Source organism: Pelecanus crispus, chromosome 5 (assembly GCF_030463565.1).
Source record: "Pelecanus crispus isolate bPelCri1 chromosome 5, bPelCri1.pri, whole genome shotgun sequence".
NCBI lineage: Eukaryota > Metazoa > Chordata > Aves > Pelecaniformes > Pelecanidae > Pelecanus > Pelecanus crispus.
The window spans coordinates 8,826,101-8,844,397 of NC_134647.1; the positions used below are offsets into that span (position 1 = coordinate 8,826,101).

Consider the following 18,297-nt stretch of genomic DNA (forward strand, 5'->3'; position numbering starts at 1 on the left):
GCAGAGCATTCAGGGACAACTTGAAGAAAGAGTTGCAGCGGTTTTATCCGCTTGATATCACCACAGTGACAGATGGGATCGTTCACAGGTGCGTGAGAAGTCAAGGCCATCCACAGGCGTGCAAATACATCTGGAGGGCACACGCAAGGCTTCTTTTGGGAATGCCGGCTGCCTTACCCTACAGCCAAGCCCAGTGGTAATCATGCATCACCTGGCTGTTTGTGACTGAAGGTGCAGTTTGCAATAAATAAAAGGATCAGAAACAGATAGATTTGTCTTTTGCTTAGTCTTGTTTTTCAGTCAAATGCAATTAATTTCTCTAGCTTTAGCATTAATTAGCACTGTATGAATAGCTCATCCTTACTAGAATTATGTTTTTAAATAGGTTTCCACATCATATCTTGACTAAAAAATGTGGAAAATTCTTGCAGTGAAAGCTCTTTGTCCTTAATGAGAGTTAGCATAGATTAAGAGAATAGAGGATGTTGCCCTCTGATCTAGTAAAGGCAGTCACTATGAGATGCAGGAGAAAATTCCTGTATTTGGTTCTGTATTTATTTATCTGCCTGCCTGCCCTAATTTAGGCTAGATTCTGATTTCTGTTATTATTCTAATACTTTCTGTAAATCCTGAATAAATTCATTAGCTTTGCCCATGCTCCTGAATCACACCCAATAACTATTACCTTAAAATACAAGCTAAAACTTTCAAATACGTATATCATCAGGAACATTTAGGACAAGAGAGAGCTGGCAGTTGCTACTTGTAAGCTGTGGCTTGGTTTTAGTAGAAACCATCAGGCAGGAATAACCAAACCCTACAAAACTGGAAAGACTAATTCCCTCTGCGAGAGTTTACGGGGTGAAGTTTCCCGGCCACTCTGTACAGGCAGTGGGACTGTCTGATTACCACAGCAGAATCTTTGACCTTAAAAATGTAAGGAAAGTGCTGAGGGCATTTGTCTCTCATTAAGGATAATGGGAGTTGAAAGCTTTTAGAACTCTTCAGGATTAGGTCCAAAACGTGTACATCATAGTAGCAGCACAGATGTGCCAACCAGTAGCGGCACAGATGTGCCAACAAGCAGGGCTTACTGAGGAGTGCAATTAATGTGAACCGAACTGTTTCCCTCCCTGCCTCCCCCTGCCCGGCCCCAGGTAGTTCATTGGCTCTGCAAATCCAGCTCCCTGCCCAGTTCAAAAGGGACTATGAAAACATGGGGTGTATTGATAAAGACAGTAGTAGCAGAATTTTTTTTTTTCTTTGAGAAGTGACCCAAACATATTAGTAATATTCCTGTCTGTGGAGAGTTTAGCTTTTTTGGCACAGAAAATTTGTTCCTGGAACACAGCCTACTATAGACACAAAGTCATTAGCTGCTGGGTTATTACAAAGTTAATGATGAAAGACAGAAACTGTTAAGTAGGCTATTGAAATGTGCGTTTAATATTTTTTTTGCAGTGATTCTGGAAACCATCTGACATTTCTAGTTGATCAAAAGGAAAACAAATTACTTCAGCTATGGAGAGAAAGAGACAGCTACAGAAAAGGGAATTTGGGAAAAGACTTTCTCTGGACAGCAGTCTTGTGGTAAGAATGAATATTTACTGAATATATCTTCTGTCATAAAAATGTAGTTGTTAAGAGGCAATACTCATGTACATTTTAAAGGTGTTTATCTATTCATCACAATATCACAGCCTCTTGTGATTTTTAAGATTCTCCAGAGCAAAAGTGCGGGAGGAATTTTATAGCATCCTAAATAGAAACATGTCATCATATAGAAGCGTGTCCCTGAATTCAGGGATTTACACAAGAAAGGAATCCAGACAAATATACCAAATTTGTAATTAAAATCCTACTCGGCTTCTGCGGGATCACTCCGTATTGCTTTATACTTAGTGTATGAGAGCTGCAGGTAGCTGAGGTCATCTGACCAGAAATGCTTGTTTTACTATTGAGGATACTAGGAAAAATCTGTTCACCATTGTGAATGTATAAACTGCTGTAATATCACCTGAAAGAGAAAGGTAAGTACCATGTGCTGTAAAATAATTGCTTTTGCTGTACATAGGATTTGACTTCATTGAGATTGTATTCTAGATTTATTTTTAGCTAATGTGTTCAAATGATGACTGAGATTAACAAGGAGTTTGTATAGCTGTACTATGGATACATGACTGGAAAATGCTCACAGATGTTGAACAGTTGTGGAAGAGGATAAACATGCTAATGTCAGGTACTGAGCATGCTCGTGTAACAAATACTGAAACAAGAAAAGCTGAGAGCACCAAGGAAACCCATGCCATCTTTTTGACATTCACAGAGGTTGTCTTCTGAGGAAAAAGTTTGTTTCTGGGTGTTGATAAAAGAGCTGCCTCTTTTTTTGAGTACTCGTATTGCTGGGACTGGTGCTGGGAAGTGCTGGAAGTGGGTGAATTTGGCGTTGGTAGCTGCAAGGGCTGGGTTCAGGTTCTAGGGGTCACAAACAAACATCAGTTTGGCCCCTCACACAAAAGGCAGAAATACTAAACTTTGCCCAATGAACTGTACTTCTTCACTTATAAAAAATGAGTCAAATTATTCATGAAACAGTATTTGATTAATGGGAGGAAAGGACAGCAGCGAGGTAACAGGACATTAGAGAATAACCAAACACTTCCTTCCCAGAATGTTCCCATAGTCATCTGAAGTCCTCCTCTCTGACTTCTTGAGCAGATATTTCTCATCTCCCGTAACCTCTCCTTTCACAGATAGTGACTGTGGGACCCCAGAGCCCTGCTGCCTGCTGTCCTGGGTAGCAAGACCCCATCCACGCCTGTGCAAACCCCATTGTGTGAGCTGCCCGCAGCCCACTCCAGCTAACCACTCCTGTCTCACCTGAGCTGTGGCTTGCTGTTGAGATTTTCTCCACCAAAAAGGCTGCAAAGACCTCCTAGAGAGTAGAAGCTCTCCCGTCCCATCTCTTTGGACTGACCTCTGTATCTCCGTGCTGTAATGTGTTGCCCTGATTTGTGGTGACCATTTGTCTCGGGCAAATCTAAGATGATTAGTCTACCTTGAATTTTAGACATTATTGCAACTATGTAATTTCCTTCATCTTATGCTATACTTGTGTTTTGGTGGGTTTTTTTTTTTTTTCCCCAAAGTAAAAAGCCTACTGACATGCTAAAAACAGTGAATATGGACTGAGTGGGTTTCAGTCTGTCCACTGATGCCTTTCATCCATCTGCTGTGCTCTTTAGCAGGGGTCAGCAGAGCAGTCCCTCCTTCCCAGGTTTCCGCTGCTCTGCAGGTCTTTGAGGACTCTGCTCTTCTCCCTTAGGCCATAGCTGGCACGTCTACACTTCTTAGGCAGCGTCAGTTGGCCAGTGAAGAAATATGCAGAGCATGTTTCAAAAGGGGTCCGTCCTTTTCCTTAGCTTTGAAATGGCACTGTTTCTTATGGTAATGAATTGCATCCCTTTATTTTGAAAAATGAAAATAGTGTGAGAGAAATAAAAGTTGTGAAGAGCGGTGAGTTCTCCCCCGGACTCAGAGCTGATCTCGGGACCATAATGGGGAGCTGCCCAAGCTCCCTCCTGCTCAGGCCTTGCAGCTCAGCGCTCTGATGGTGAGAGGTGGCCGTTTTCGGGTTGCTCAGCCTGCAACAAAACCTGCCTTCTCGGCTCGCACGCACGCGGCAGGTCGTGTCATGCTCCCAGCGCTATTAAAACTATTTCAGTTGTCTTCTAGCTTGTGGGCAGAGAAGGTAGGTTTGGTATGAACTCACAATTTCATCTAATACACTCAGAGTCAAACAAAATCTGGCAGGTTTTGTATGCTCAGAAGTGTGTTTATTCCCAGGGCCAACCTCTGTTATTAGTTCTAGGCATGCACACCCCTGAAACAGACTCCAGCCTAAATCCTGTGGCTAAAATGTACTGCTGCCATCTAAACAATTGGCCATGAACTATCAATATTTATCTGGAGAAGAGAACACTCATAGAAACCGTGTACTGAAAGCTAAGGGAAATGCTAGCAGTTGTGAATTTTGCACAAAGATCTTACTTAGTATGGCAAATCAGTACTGGTTTTCCCTAAATGTTTTTTACTGATGTAATGGACTAGATTCAGCCTTCACTTAATGCATTAAAATAGATATTTTCTTTTCCCTGAGGTGACAACGTGGTCTGCTGTGTGGATGGGAATAAGGAACTAGGTATTTCTGGCTTCCAGTCCCACCTACTGCTAGTTTGGACTTAATTTATAGGCACGATAGTGTGTTATGCTTAATTCTTACGCTCTCCTATCAGTAAGGGGGGAGTAGAGACATTTGCCAGTGTCATAGGGAATGTTGCATGTGTAACACCATCGAAAGTGCTTTGTGTAATAAGCAGTGCTACCTGCATATTAAAATGCCCATGAGGACTTAATTAGAGGAGAAACAGAAACTGTGGCTGTATGAGAAGGTGATGCTTTCTCCTTGCTCTTCAGCAAGTGGTAAATAGGCTGGGAGATTGTACACTGCTGAAAAACAGTCTTCAGGCACTGGCTGGAGGTCAATGAATTTTTGCCAGTGTGTGCCAGCTAAAGATCTATCACCGATTAGCCCATATTGGTACAAAAGTGTTGAAGGAAACATGTGAGGGAAAGAAATATTGCAGTATTTCAATATTTTGAACATATAAACCCATCATACCATCAGGCTGACACACCCAGTTTTAAGACGACGTCTTCTGCTACGCGTGGTGCTTACAGGTTATGCTTACCTGTAGGGTTTCTTAGCGCATACATCTGTGTTCAGTACTTGTACGTTACAGGTCAGCGTCTATCGAAGCTTTATATTGGGTAGAATGTGTATAACTAGATCAGAGTGTGTCATCCATACATTTAATGAGAAACATGTGAACACTGTTCATTGTTTACTGCCAGCTACTATTTCATAACAAATTGGGAGAGACATTTTAAGACTCGAGTGCCTTCAGCAGCCTGTTAGTAAATCGCACCAGCTGCCCTGTGACTCCATGGAATTCAACCAGGCAAACCAAAGCACTTTGCGTTCCTCTCATTTTCCCCAAATTCCTATTCTATCATACCTCCTCTTAAATGTTGCCTTCGTATTGTTGGTCTGTCTTCATTACCCTTGTATTGGCTCTGTTAGCAAATTCCATCTGAGCACTATGGTTCAGGCTGGTCCCCTGCCTGCACAAGTCCTTACGTCTCTCTCCTCATATCACAAAACCCAAAGGTTTTGTGTTTAAACTCTCAGGCATTCAGGGCTGGACACTCTGCTTGGAAAATCTGGCCCTGATTTGCTCGAAAACAGCTTCTCCTTGTTTGGTGGAGTCTTCCAGCATTATCGTATCTCAGAAAGAATTCCGATTTCTGTGTGTTTAAAGGAAACATGTTTCTACTCTTGTACTCTGGACTGTAAGATACAAATAGGCGTTTCTGATAACATTCCTCACCCTGCCTGGCTGTGCTGCTTTTCCCATCTGCATTAGATTGTAATCTTCTTCTGGAATGTTTTTTCCATGATTTAATCTACAAGTATTGCAAAGTGATGCTTAAAACAAAAAAAATTCCCTCTTCCTCATCTCTTAGACTCTGAATATATAGGCTACGATGATATTTGATGGAAGAGCGAGAAAACGAAAGAGTTGTTTCTGAAAAAAAAAAGCCATGGCTTCAAACTCCTTAGAATATGGATCTGGGCCTTCCCGGTATGAACACAAATTTCATCAGAGTGTTTTGTATTCAGGCCTATCCCATCAAAGAATGAGTTTCAGGCTTCACATGAGGAGGATCCATTTCAGAAACATCCTTCAAACAACATGCCAGTGAGACATTCAAACACTCTTCCTTGCACCACAGGCATGGTAACTATTTTTTGATCACCTCGGATGAAGGAGAAGAGTTCAGTGTTGTTTCATATACTACTCAACCCCTTTCCAGCTGGTGTCTTAGGGGAATAAGCTTTACAATGAGGGCAAATAAACCTTTTTGAAATTAAAAATTATAGATGCAAAAATATGTTCATAGAATGTGCTTCATAGGACATGGTTTTTTTAGTGAGTGATTATGGGCCTCATGAATATTGGAATTAATGCTTTACTGGAAGTTAGGAGTTTGAAGCCATGTATTTTAACAAGATTCAGAATGCTACCACTGTTAAGAAATGCCAGATAATGCAACAGAGGAATCGATACAACTGCTGCTCAGGTCAAAGGGGAGTCTTGCTGTTCGCTTCAATGAAATTAGAGCCCTATCAGCTTTTAGTCATAATATCAGAGGTATTATTCCAAAAGTCTCTAGTATAGCCAATGGCTGTTGTTACTCTGTAGGTTTCCAATATCAGCAACAGGTTGGAGATTTTTATACGCACTCATTTACATTTGCAGGCAAAGCAGGTAAGCCTGCCGTGACAATGTTTTATAGCTTTATATTCAGGTGAAACAATTATGAAATACTAACTTCATAACAATTCTTACAGGCAATCCTGTGAGATCAGTTAAAGAAAATAATGTCTTTGTAATTTCCGCCTGATATTTAAAAAACAAAATGTACCACCCAAGAAGGATATACTTTTTACGGTTTCAATATAATTTTATACTACCTTGTTGTTTCATCTGTTGTACAAGTGATGCTACTCTATTTTGGTTTTATAAAGTTTTCTTCTGCAAATTGATTACAATCAAAACACCATAAATCTGAAAACCAAACTGGTTTGAGGTAGGAGGACTAAAGAAGATCTCTGATTCTTTTTTAGTTCTAAATAACAGGTCTCTGTCCCATCATATTATTATGACATTAGTAAATATATTTTGTATTGTATATGGTTATAAGATGACAAGATAGTCAGCAATTGGAGAACAAGGTGGAACTCTACGTCCTTCTGGATTGGTGTGTAAGAAATTGAGACCAAAACCATTGCTGTTATTGCCACAGTACTTCTGTTTAGAATTAAAATAATCTGCAAAATTCATAATGTTGATGGAATATATTTATTTGCAATACATTGCTTAGCTGTCAAATAGCTCCATGTCTGATTGGTTTCTGTTTAGACTGGCGTATATGGCTGTTAAGAGAAACAGATCTTTCTGAAGAGCATTCTGCCTTATCATGTGGCTTTAATCCTTAAATCCTTTAGGTTTTCTTAAAAAGAACAGCTCTACAAAGTGAATTTGTGTGACTATTTCATGATTTTAGATTTTTTGTGAACAATTTTTTCATGTTAAACCTTTCATTTCAGCATATGTAGTTGAAAATAACTAGTGAATGAATCTAGGTAAAAACAGGGTGGAAAGGAATTTTTCTGTATTCTTTTTTTCACTTCAGACTGAAATATGTGAAGGAAAATAATATGAAAACACATAGAAAAGTAAAAATTGTTCTTTAATAAAATTAAAACATGTATTTCCTTAGTATGGGTATAATGAAGACGGTTTTTTATGTGACAAGGTTTCTTTGATAATATTTGCAATTTATTATTTGGTATGTGGGGGAGGCAGCTTAGACAGGGAATGCTATTAGAAAGCTAATGAAAGGATCAATTGTATTTCAGGTTTTCCCTACAGAAGTTCTTCAACAAAAAGAAAAATGGAAAAAACCCAAACCCTACACACACCCAAAGCCAAGCTTTTAAGTAACTTGTGTGGGATGAGGAGAGCGTTAGAAGGTATCCCTGCCACCAGGGCCACGTTGGCTGTTCTATTCACTGGGGAGCTCTTTGAACATAATAAAAGCCCTATCCTTTGCCTGATCCAAACTGTCCAGTTGTCTCCCAGACCCTTTTGATCAGGAAAAAGTCAATGTTTCAAGCTGTGTTCTTTATTTGTGTGGATAATTCCCAGCCTGACTACACACGTGGTTGGCCCTTACAGCTGTGGTGGCATTTAGCTGGGGAGATTTGAGAACAGAATATCTTTTTGAAGCAGCCAGCATTTATCAAAGTAAAAGTTTTTGTTTTATTTAGAATGAGGCTTTTCTTTCTGAAAGCAAGCTGCAGTAAAGTGCCCCTCTGGTGGCTCATGAACTGTGCCCTGCTGCTTTCATTCTGGTCACACGCTCCTGTGGGGCTGTGTAGGATTAGCTTTAATGACACCACTTTGTTGTAATAAGGGTAGCAGTGTAATATAATGAAGCATACTGGGGCGTGGGAGGAATACCTTCATCTAGTCTACCTGCGGTCGTATTGGCATCATGTGCAAAAACACTAAGTTGAAACAGAGACCAGTGAGAAGTGTGCATGTGTTATCGGTGAGTAGCGCATGGGGCTGGGAGCCAGGCATTTGGGGTTTGAGGCCAACATCTGTGACCGCTAATCAATTTCTAATTCAGTTTAATACATTTCTAATTCAGTTTTCTCATCAATAAGTTGGCGGTTATAATAATTTCTTACCACATAAGTACTCTAAGATTGGTCTGTTATTAGCATGTGTCTGTAGCTTGCTTTGATATCTTCAGACGAAAGGTGCCACAGAGCGAGCGACATTATAGCAAAGCTGTGAAGAGTGCTGCGTCAGCAAGGCGGGAGGGGAACTCTTCGTGTGTGGGAATTAACATCAGTGAAGGGAATAGCCCTGACATTTTGCTAGTTGACGGTGACATTCACAATGTCTCTAATGTCACTTCGTAACATAATGTAATCCAGCATTTTGAAATGAAAGGTGGCATTAAAAATATTGCCTAGTCAGATGTTGGCTAATGTCCTAACATTTGTAGCCTGATTATTTTTTTTTCTGTCTAAAACTGCTGCCAAATTCCTTATGAATCTGCAAATATTTTCAGTCCTCTCAAAACTTGGATTTCTCTTTGTGTGTGAATTTGTAATTTAGAATTTTATTCAGCTGGATTACCCCATCAGAAGAAAAGCATGTGCCAAGGGTGTAATCAGGCACTGCAAAAGCACGGTGCAGCGCTGGAAAAGACATGCAGAATGTGACCCTCAAACAAACAGCTTTCACAGTGCATTGCAGAGGCAAGCTAAAGCATCCCTAACAACATTCAGTGCATACAGTAGGAGCGTAAGTCAAGGAGAACGGTTTAATAAAGGTGACAAGTGTGTTGTTTTGAGGCAGAAGACAGAATACAGGAAAGAACAGCACTGAAGTACATGTAATGTTACTAACTTAATAGGTTAATTTGTAGGGAAAACCCTAAAATATAGAATTGACCTAAGGACTTGGTAAACTGAATTACTAAGGCAATATTAGAGAAGTCTGTTCCTTATGTCAGTGTTGGTATTGCTTGTACGGTTCTGCAAATCTGACGGTAAGGACATCTATTCTACAGACTGGACAACTGAAGTGCTATCAACTGTCTGTATAATAGCCCTGAAATCTGCTTGATACTTTGTGGAAAAAGAAAATCGCAGTGCGAGTAGAGTGTGTGAAAACCATCTGAAGAGAAGAAGAACAGATTAGTCTTTGTGCACACCCAGTGCTTTAAGCACCAGGACTTTGCAAAAACAGAGCTATCTATAAATGTATTGCCAATAGCACGTACTTGTCTGCATTTGCATTTTTGATAAAGTGGAAATCAGAACAAGAGCTCTGGTATGTCAGGCATGAGAAAACACACAAGAAAAGAACCATCTGAATGGATTGGCTCACAGCAGAAGCTGAGGAGAAAAGAGAAACCACTGGTGTGGGACAGGAGTGCTTAGGCTTTACTGATATTATCGTATCACTAGTGCTAATAATGTGGGAAACACTGTGGTCTGCATGGGTTTACAGACATCATTTACCAGCACGGTGGTACGTCTAGGGTACTCGAAGTAGAATCTACATCAGTTTGGATAAAGACACCGTAAAGTCACTAGTTTCACCAAGTAAGATGGATGATGGCACTTTCATGTAGCAGTAGTGGAGACATCTGATTTGGATTTCATTTGCAGAAGAGAGATTCGAAAATAAAGAAGTGTGTAAAGCGCTGGATGTCCTGACATCAGTCAGTTACCATCAGTCAGGTGCCGTTCTTGGACTCTGGAGCAGCCTGGCAAAACCTAACAACATAACTAAAAAATATGGGGGCTGTGAGTTCAAAAGGACTCAGTGAACCCAGGGAATTACATTAGAAGAAGTAAGTGTCAGGCCTAATGTGAAGAAATGGCTCTATTATGTGCCAGTGCGACAGAAGGAACTGAAATCCTTGCTTGGAGTGATACAGATAGTGACCTATTACTTTGATTAAAGCTAGTTTATACCAATAGAAACCAGTGAGCCTTTTCAAGAACTGGAGATGTGGATAAACAGTGAGCAGCAGCTGCATAGCAAGCTAGAGAAGATATTGCTTGAAGAGAGAATAAAAGTAAAAAGCTCATATATAGCACTGAAAACAAGGAAATAGTGCATGGAGCGTGTTGTTGCTGAGCAACAATTGGAACAATATTCCTGCTGGAAGATGCCTCAATGGTTTATTGATCAAAAGCACTGACACCAACACAGGCAGAAGTGCCCTCCGAGAGAGGAATTATTTACCATTTGTTGCTGCACAGCAGAAGTTACATCAATAGGTATATATGGTGACACGGTGACAGCCGAAACGGAACCCAAATCCCTAGAGAGCATGCTTTGACAAACTGCTGGCTTTTGCTTTCTCATGTCTCTGGCGCATAAACTTCAAGCAACAAACATGAGACTTGAAGGTTAAAATAAAAGCTCGAAGAGAAATTTCTGTAGCTGATCTGCCCTTGTTCATTGTCACAGAACTTGACGCAAAAGCGGAGGAAAACTAAGAAGTACGGAGAACAGAAAAGATAATTTTACTAGTGCCCGCAAATTAGCTGGCAGATGGACTGAGAAAAACAGAGGGCAATGATATTCTGTGGCCTTTAAAGAAAGCAGGAACATCGGTCCATGTTGCTAGAGAATCTTCAGCAAATTCCCTGTCAGACTTTCGAAGTGAAAATATGAAACCCTAGACAATTTCTAAAAAGATTTTAAAGACACTGATTTGGCTACAGAGGGGAACTAAAAATGAAAATGAAGGAAAAAGCAGGGCAAATGTCTGCATGTATTTTGAAAGAGATTCAAGAAGGAAACCTCAGCATGGTACAATACAAAATGTGGGTGCAACAAAAAGAAAGGGGTGTCAAATGTTCAAGCTGACAAATGCCAGGGACTGAACTACCAGAACTTTGTGGTAATTTACAGTTGCGCATAGCAAGGCTTAGAAGGAAACGGTCATAGGCTCATCCCGGTGCGGAGGAGACAACTGTGTGCTGAGAGCCGATTGTTACGGGTCGTCTTCAATATCATCCAGTTAGGGACGTATTAAGGAGAAATCTTGCCGTGGAGCTATTTGACTGGTATCTTTATTTTGGATGGAGCCTCGTGATTCGGAGGAGTTTTGATGGTTTGCAACGTGCGCGCCAGGCTCTGTTCCCTGGCGCCTCCGGGAGTAGCTGGCGGGTGCCTGCCGTCTGGTCCGCAGCCTGCTCCTGCCTGCTCCTGCCCGCTCCTGCCCTCTTCCCCGAAGATGCCGGCAAGGAGCAGGCTGCATGCAGGGGAGAAGAGCTCGGTGGTGCGAGCCTGCTCCTGGCCGCGATCTCTGGCTGCTCTCTCCCTTTCCCCCTGCCCCTTCCCCATCGATTACAAAGTGCAGCTGTGACAGATGTTAAGTCCAGCCACAGAAGAGGAAAGGTCACGGAAAGCTTTGGATTTAATGTGGATATGCACACACGCTGCGTGGCCTGCCACATGATTATGTGCCTCGCTGTGACATAAAGGCTGCGTATCATCGGACTAGCCAGAGATAAGCAGTTACCAAGGGAAATGGATATACCGGGCACCCTTATCTAGGTCTATTAAGCTACCACATGCAGCAGTGTAATTGGAGGCTTTGCCTGCCCAGATGTTAAGAGCAGAAGGCTGCCTGTAACAAGAGATCCGAGGAGATTGGGGTTAACTAAATAGGGATTTTATTGACAAACCTTTTAAAATGCTTCATGCCTTCAGCAATTAAACACAACACACACCCTGAGAAGGACAGGTCTCCTCTGTCTCTCACAGTTGCCCTATTCTGCTTGAACGCAATCCTGGGGAGAAGAGAGAGAGAAATGATGTCCTATGTTGTTTTATAGTGTTGATATAATTCCCTACCCTGCAAGACCAAGAATGAACAGTGAATCTACCTCCTGCTAGTTCAGTCATGGCAACCTCTCAGATGTCCTGTTTTGAGTATTGTTGCACCCCTGGAAGAATCTATATTCCTCACATGGACTTGTGTGCATGTAAATGTATAAGGGGAAAAAATAGCTTTGCAAAAAGGTATGTAGGCGTATCCAGATAGATTTATTTTACAAATAGCTATGGTCAACTTTCCCTGGTGTTCCTGTGTCTTGCTTATTTTGTCCACTTACAGCGAACGTGGGATAGCCTGGAATCAAAGCTATGGTTTTGAGCCGTCTGCTAACCAGAATTTCCAGCCCGTGTTAAAAATTCTGAGATTTTTATATTTGGTTTAGTCCCAGTCCCCCAGCTGGAAAATCCTGGTTTTGTTCTAAAAATATATATACTTTTGGTCCTCTTGCTCATTCAATTCTATAGCTGTAATAGATGACGTACACTAAAAGAGGTGATGTACACTGTTTTCTCCATGAGCTTACAATTTTGATCTTTAGATGAAGTGTGTCTTACTGAAAATTGCAGTTAAATCACTATATATTCTGCCTTTATGGAATGAGTGTTTTCTGGTTAAAAACTAAGCTGCCAAAGAACTGGCTAAATCTCTCGCATGGAAAATATTCTGCTTCACGCTGCCAACAGAGCTACGCAAAACTCTGCAGTGTAAATATGTCTTTTGCTCGGCACCCCTGGAGGCAGGGACGTTCAAGGGTAGATACTCCGATACCAGACATTTTTCTCTTCTAGGGAGTCTGTAAGTGCTTGTCGAGCTCTAATTGCTGTGAATGGCTCTGCTAGCGGTTCATTTCTACTTACTTCTGTTCTTGCGCCTCTGAGCTCGCCTGTCTGCTTTAGCTTTTAGGGCCTCGTTTGACCCAGATAGGAAGTGAGCTGGGATCATCGCGAAGCATTTAAAATAATTGGGTATCAACAGCTGGCTTTATGGGAAGCTAACAGTGTAAATCCAGAGAGTTTTTATGATTTCAATGGGTATTTTTTCTAGTGTGCAAAGAGGATCCAAGTAATTTTGGCTGGGAAACAGTTTCGCAACTTATTTCTATAATAATACCTTAGAGTTTTTCATTACAGTGAAAATCTCTAGCAGGTCTGAAGGGAAAAATTACCTCCACTGTTTCCAGACACCCAATATGTTTTCCCTTTGCTTGAATTTATGAGTTTTGGCAAAGATAACTCACAATATGATCGTGTTTCAGGGTAGTGGTTTCTCGCACTGAATCCCAAACCAACATGTAACTGTTCAGAAGGCTCTTATGCGTCTTTGGTGATGTACGTGTATGGGACATGGCTCTCTAAAATCCTACCAATCTGTTTTTGCCTCCAGTGTATCATTCACTGCATAGTGTAACGAAACATTTTTCTGAAATAATATTTACTTCCCAACTTCTTGCAAAGTTTTACAGCATACGTTGCAGTCCCAGTCAAAAAGAGCAAGATTTGACTCTTCATGAAAATAGTTTTGTTTGTGTTGCTTTGTAAGTAGGTTCAAATATACCTGTTTATCAAAGATCTTTCCTGAAAGAGAAGTGCTTGAATCGAGTGACTCCATGAGGTGCAATGCAGAATTCCTCTCAGATTTAAGTATTAGACTGGGACAGAATGGGTATTTCCATCCTGGGAAATTCGATTCGCTATTTTGACATTTTGTTTTCAACTAAAACTATTTTTTTTTTACTTAGAAATGTTGAAAATATCTCCTCATAAACTAAATTCACTCACTTCCCATTTTTGCTGCGATGCCTTCAGAGAGTCATCATTTATGTACCTCGCGTTCCCCAGCTACCCTGCGGCATGTGTGGAGCACCAGGTTACACAGCTGCCAGCCTCTGCAGTGCTGTCTCCGAACCCCAGACTCTACCTGGTACACGAGATGGAGGAGATGGGGGTACTCAGCAGGTGAACTATGGTGCTCTTTGTGACCTTAAACAGTCCGTGCTTGAGAGTATGAACAAAAACCTTCTGACTCAGTAAGAAGGGGTGGGTGTGTGTGTGTGTGTGCATTACATTCATGTAAATTGTCCCCAGAAATGAAACATTTTCTGTTAACCTACAGGAAATCTGTTTTTAAAGAATGATATTGGCATTTTCCTTCAAAAATTCTGATTTTTCTTGTGGAAACTGCAGTCTCCTCTAGACTAGTCAACAGAAAATTCCTGAACAGCTTTACTAAAGCTATACAAGATGATGCTTTACCTTTAGCCAATCTATTGCCTTATTCCACTAAGTAGAAACTTCAGTGGCACTGATTAGATAGATATCTCAGACAGAAAAGTACGTACTCCATATAGGTTAAAGTGACAGAATCTGACAGTGCAAGTGTTTGTGTCTTACTTCATTTGTGTCTTTTACATCCCTTAAACTCCAGGAACATCAATGTACTTTTTCCCGATGTACATCCAAGTTAGACAAGAATCAAGTTAAGGTCCTCTGTTTATTCTGTAGCTATTTGCATTCAAACATTTTTTAGTTATCAACTAGTATCTTATACCTGTTTCTCCTGCTGTTACTGAGGGTTGGGCAGAAGTTTTGTTTCATGTTTTGTCTTTGTAAATTGGGTTGTCTTGTCATACTGAATCATGCTGGCTGTCACTGCCTAAGCAGCAGGTTCCTTCTAATCCCCTTCCATGTATGGTTCTGTTTGATGGGATTGTTATTTACTTTCCAGCCACCTTGTAATCTCAGTTTCATCTGTGACTTCAAGCTTTCCTTTGAGTACCACATCAACTGCATTGTCAAGGCTTCTTTTTTTATCAGTGTAGGAATTCAGCACAAGCTCAGGTCTTGCTGTCTCAGCAGGACGCAGAGGCTTTGATTTATGTCTGGGTAACAGCACAAGTTGAATTATTGCAGTAGCTGGCTCACAGCCTCCCAGATTGGCTGCTACGTGGTGTTCTGAAGTGCAAAATTCACTATATGTGCTAGAGGACATACAGTTAAACATGCCCAGAAATCAGCATGCCACACCTATACAAGGCAGTGAATTATTTTTGAAAGTAGCATTGTTTAAACCTAGAAAGTTTTAAATACGCTTCCCTCCCTGTGTGCCTGTGTCTTGGACTGTCCCAGTGTTTGTATGCCGTATGAATGAATTTTATGAACAGAACATCCATCGTTGAAGAGGGTTGTCTCACAGCCTTCACTCATTTGCTGTCCATGAGGGAATCGGACACCACTGGTGGTGTTGGATTGCTCTTTCGCTCTGGTGCAGAAACTCTTTTTCCTTTCAAAGTCAGTCCTAAGTGATCTGGGAATCTCCTTTGATGGAGGCTATGTGATTCAAAGTAATCAAGTTTTTTTGCATTCACCAGTTCTACGACTACTGTTTAGCAACTAAATTAAGCTTTTTGATTTACAATTGCTTAGTTGTTCTGATTTTCAGTTGACTAGTGACTGCAGGTGTATTGCTTTGGGCATTCAACTTTGGGTACTTTATTCACAGAAATGTTGGAAATCTTGAAACACAGGTCCCATTAAGTGGGACACTAAACTTTCAGACACCTTAAGTCACCAGTTCCTTTGAAAGTCTTAAGCAGTAAGCCTTCACCTCTCCAGAAATTACATTTAGAAAGATGCATTTGACAGGGAGTTGCTAGCTGCAGAAATGCAAGCCTAACCTACCATGCCAAGGTAAAGATCTGTAATTATGCACAGATCAAAGTATTCTTCATCTGCCAAAACTTGGCTAATGCGAATTCGACAATTAAAACTACTTTTTAATCTATAAAGAATAGTTTGTGGCACCAAAATTACAGCATCTACTCTTTTGAGTATAGAATTAACTTTCTGAAATGAGCAATTATATTACTTAATTCATTTATACATTAAAATTAATTAAAAAATAAATCCTTTAAGTATTTTAGGACTGTGAGATAATTTTAAAATATTATATTAATAGAGGAATAGTACCCACTCTTTAAACTTCAAAAAAAGTCAGGCTTACAGTAAGTACATTTAAAAGTTTTTCACACTGTTCTTCATAGCTAAAAGTTACTTCTTGAGCAGCGACTCATGCACAATATTCTTCTTCCTTCCAAATGGTAAATACATACTCCATGTTCTGCCATTTGCATAAAGCAGAGGGCATAGGTGCATTCTTGAAAAATGCACTATTCGGAATAACCGTTACATCCTATTGGGATGGGACAAGACTGGAAAGATGCTCGCATTTATCCATGCGCACCGTGTCTCTACTACCTGCAGAGGATGGTCAAGGCAGAAGGTCAATTCCAGCATTCCTACAGCTCATGGTTTAAGGGCAGAGCGAGTTAAGGCATGATGTGTATCACGTTGGCCCATCTCATATGTAACAACATCAGGCCTTTCTAAGAAGGATGCTGTGACTGACTTGTCTGCCCATTACTGACTATAGGTGTTGCTCATATTTGGGCCAAGGACAGTGTGCTTCACAACTCCGTACTGCTGGTTGGGACAAATTTTAGGCCATGGAAGGGGAGGTCCAAGAGAGCCTGCAGCTTTCTTAAGCACCATGTCCCCAGTGGCGTTCAGAGGTGTGGCTTCTGTTGAAAAGAGTTTTACCGCTTTGAGCCTGAATTCAGGATAGTCTTGAAGCAATTGTAATACCCTGTACTTTGATAATACAGTGCAGCCAGGAAAAAGAAAAAGCTTTAAAAATGAAAATAACCAAATACAGAGCTGTAGACAGTGCTATTGCTGATCACAGTTATATGCCAAATGCTTTTCATTACCAGAGTTAATCTCTGTGCCTGTGAGTTTTATACCCTAACATGCATATATCTCCTTAAATCTTTGACTCTAAATTTGTAACGCTTGCTTTTCAAAGTAATTAAAATACCTGTGCAACGCTTTTGCCTGTAGCCTTCTGCTGGTAGTGTCAGCTCTAGTTTTAGCCCTTTTGCACTGACAATCTAGTTAGTATAGTTCTGTGGCTCTGTGCGGACATGCCGTCAGATCCACGCTCACACAGAAAGCTCAGTCAACGCAGGGTCTGCAGGAGGGATGGAGATGGGGTGCCCTATAAGCTGGTGCTGGGTCAGCGTACCGATTTGAAGGGGCTTGTTGCGCTCAACTCAGTGAGGTGTGTTTGAAACTCCTACCTGTAAGCCTCAACTTACCTTGCAGAGATACATATATTATTAACAACCATATATGTGTCCAATCCGATCGTAAAACTTGCCTCCCGTATTTATTTCCGTGATGGTCGGCAGTCCCGAGGCGGTAGGTGTAATCAGCCGAGATTAATGATACTGTTTGGTGAGCTTTTGGTCAGGTGTGCTCATTGTGCTTTACATGTGCTCAGACAGATGCCCGAGAGAAGGAAATAAGACATTTTTTATGAAATGAAAGAACTACTGGAAACTAAAACGATGTTGACCCAAATCCTTGGATCCAAATATTTCTTAATATGTTTTGCTTAGGGCCCATCTCAACTAAGAGGCAATAACTAAGCCGATATATAGTCCCACAGCAGAATTCAAGATTGCTGGAGGTTGCTGAGGTAAATAGCGTGGATGAACTTTTAGTAGTAGTCAATAATTTTCTGACCTTGGCTAATGGTGGTAAACGTAATTGGATCTCTTGCTGCAGGGTATAACGTGGTGTCCTGTACAGCCAGGAGAGAGTTTGTCCTTTCCTGGTAAGTACCTTTCCCTAAGATCCTGGTACTGCAGGTAGCTGACTCAACAGGCAGGTGGTTTGACCTGTGTTTTTGTCATGTGTGTTCCTACAGGACTTAAAGATAAACATTCAAAAGATAAGCTCAGTGGTTTAATATGTATGAAATACAACTTTGAATAGAATGAAATAGAATTAAGTTTAATACTGCAACCAATATTAAGTTCCTTTTTCTCACATTAAGGTTAAAACTTAGGACATATTTTGAGAGATATCTTAACACATAGAAGTTTGGAGATACGGGTTTCCAATTTCAAAACAGAGATGCACCATATTTGAAAGTACCAGAAAAAAAAATCCAATTTTGTTGCAAATAAATAAGGGGAAACCTTCTAACTCTTGTTTACCTTGTTTTGACCATTTGAGTTTGTAATTTCAGTCCTTTTCTTCCTTTAGGACTGGAGAGTGATACATATTTTTATCATTGCCTGTTATGCTTATTAAAATACGAAGTCCTAAGCACACTACTTGGGCTTTGAACTTGCTCTTATTTTCATTCCTATACAATCATGTGTAA

The 18,297-nt window shown here is 40.7% G+C and overlaps 1 protein-coding gene across 1 annotated transcript in view; it reads left to right on the forward strand.

The window, feature by feature from the left end:
- Nucleotides 1–1,521: 1,521 nt before the first annotated feature.
- The window catches only part of NCKAP5 (NCK associated protein 5), a 385,499-nt gene continuing 368,723 nt past the window's right edge, over nucleotides 1,522–18,297 (forward strand). The window contains exon 1 of the mRNA XM_075710363.1: nucleotides 1,522–1,590. Coding sequence (XP_075566478.1) covers nucleotides 1,522–1,590 — 69 coding nt within the window. The remainder of the gene's footprint in view (nucleotides 1,591–18,297) is intronic.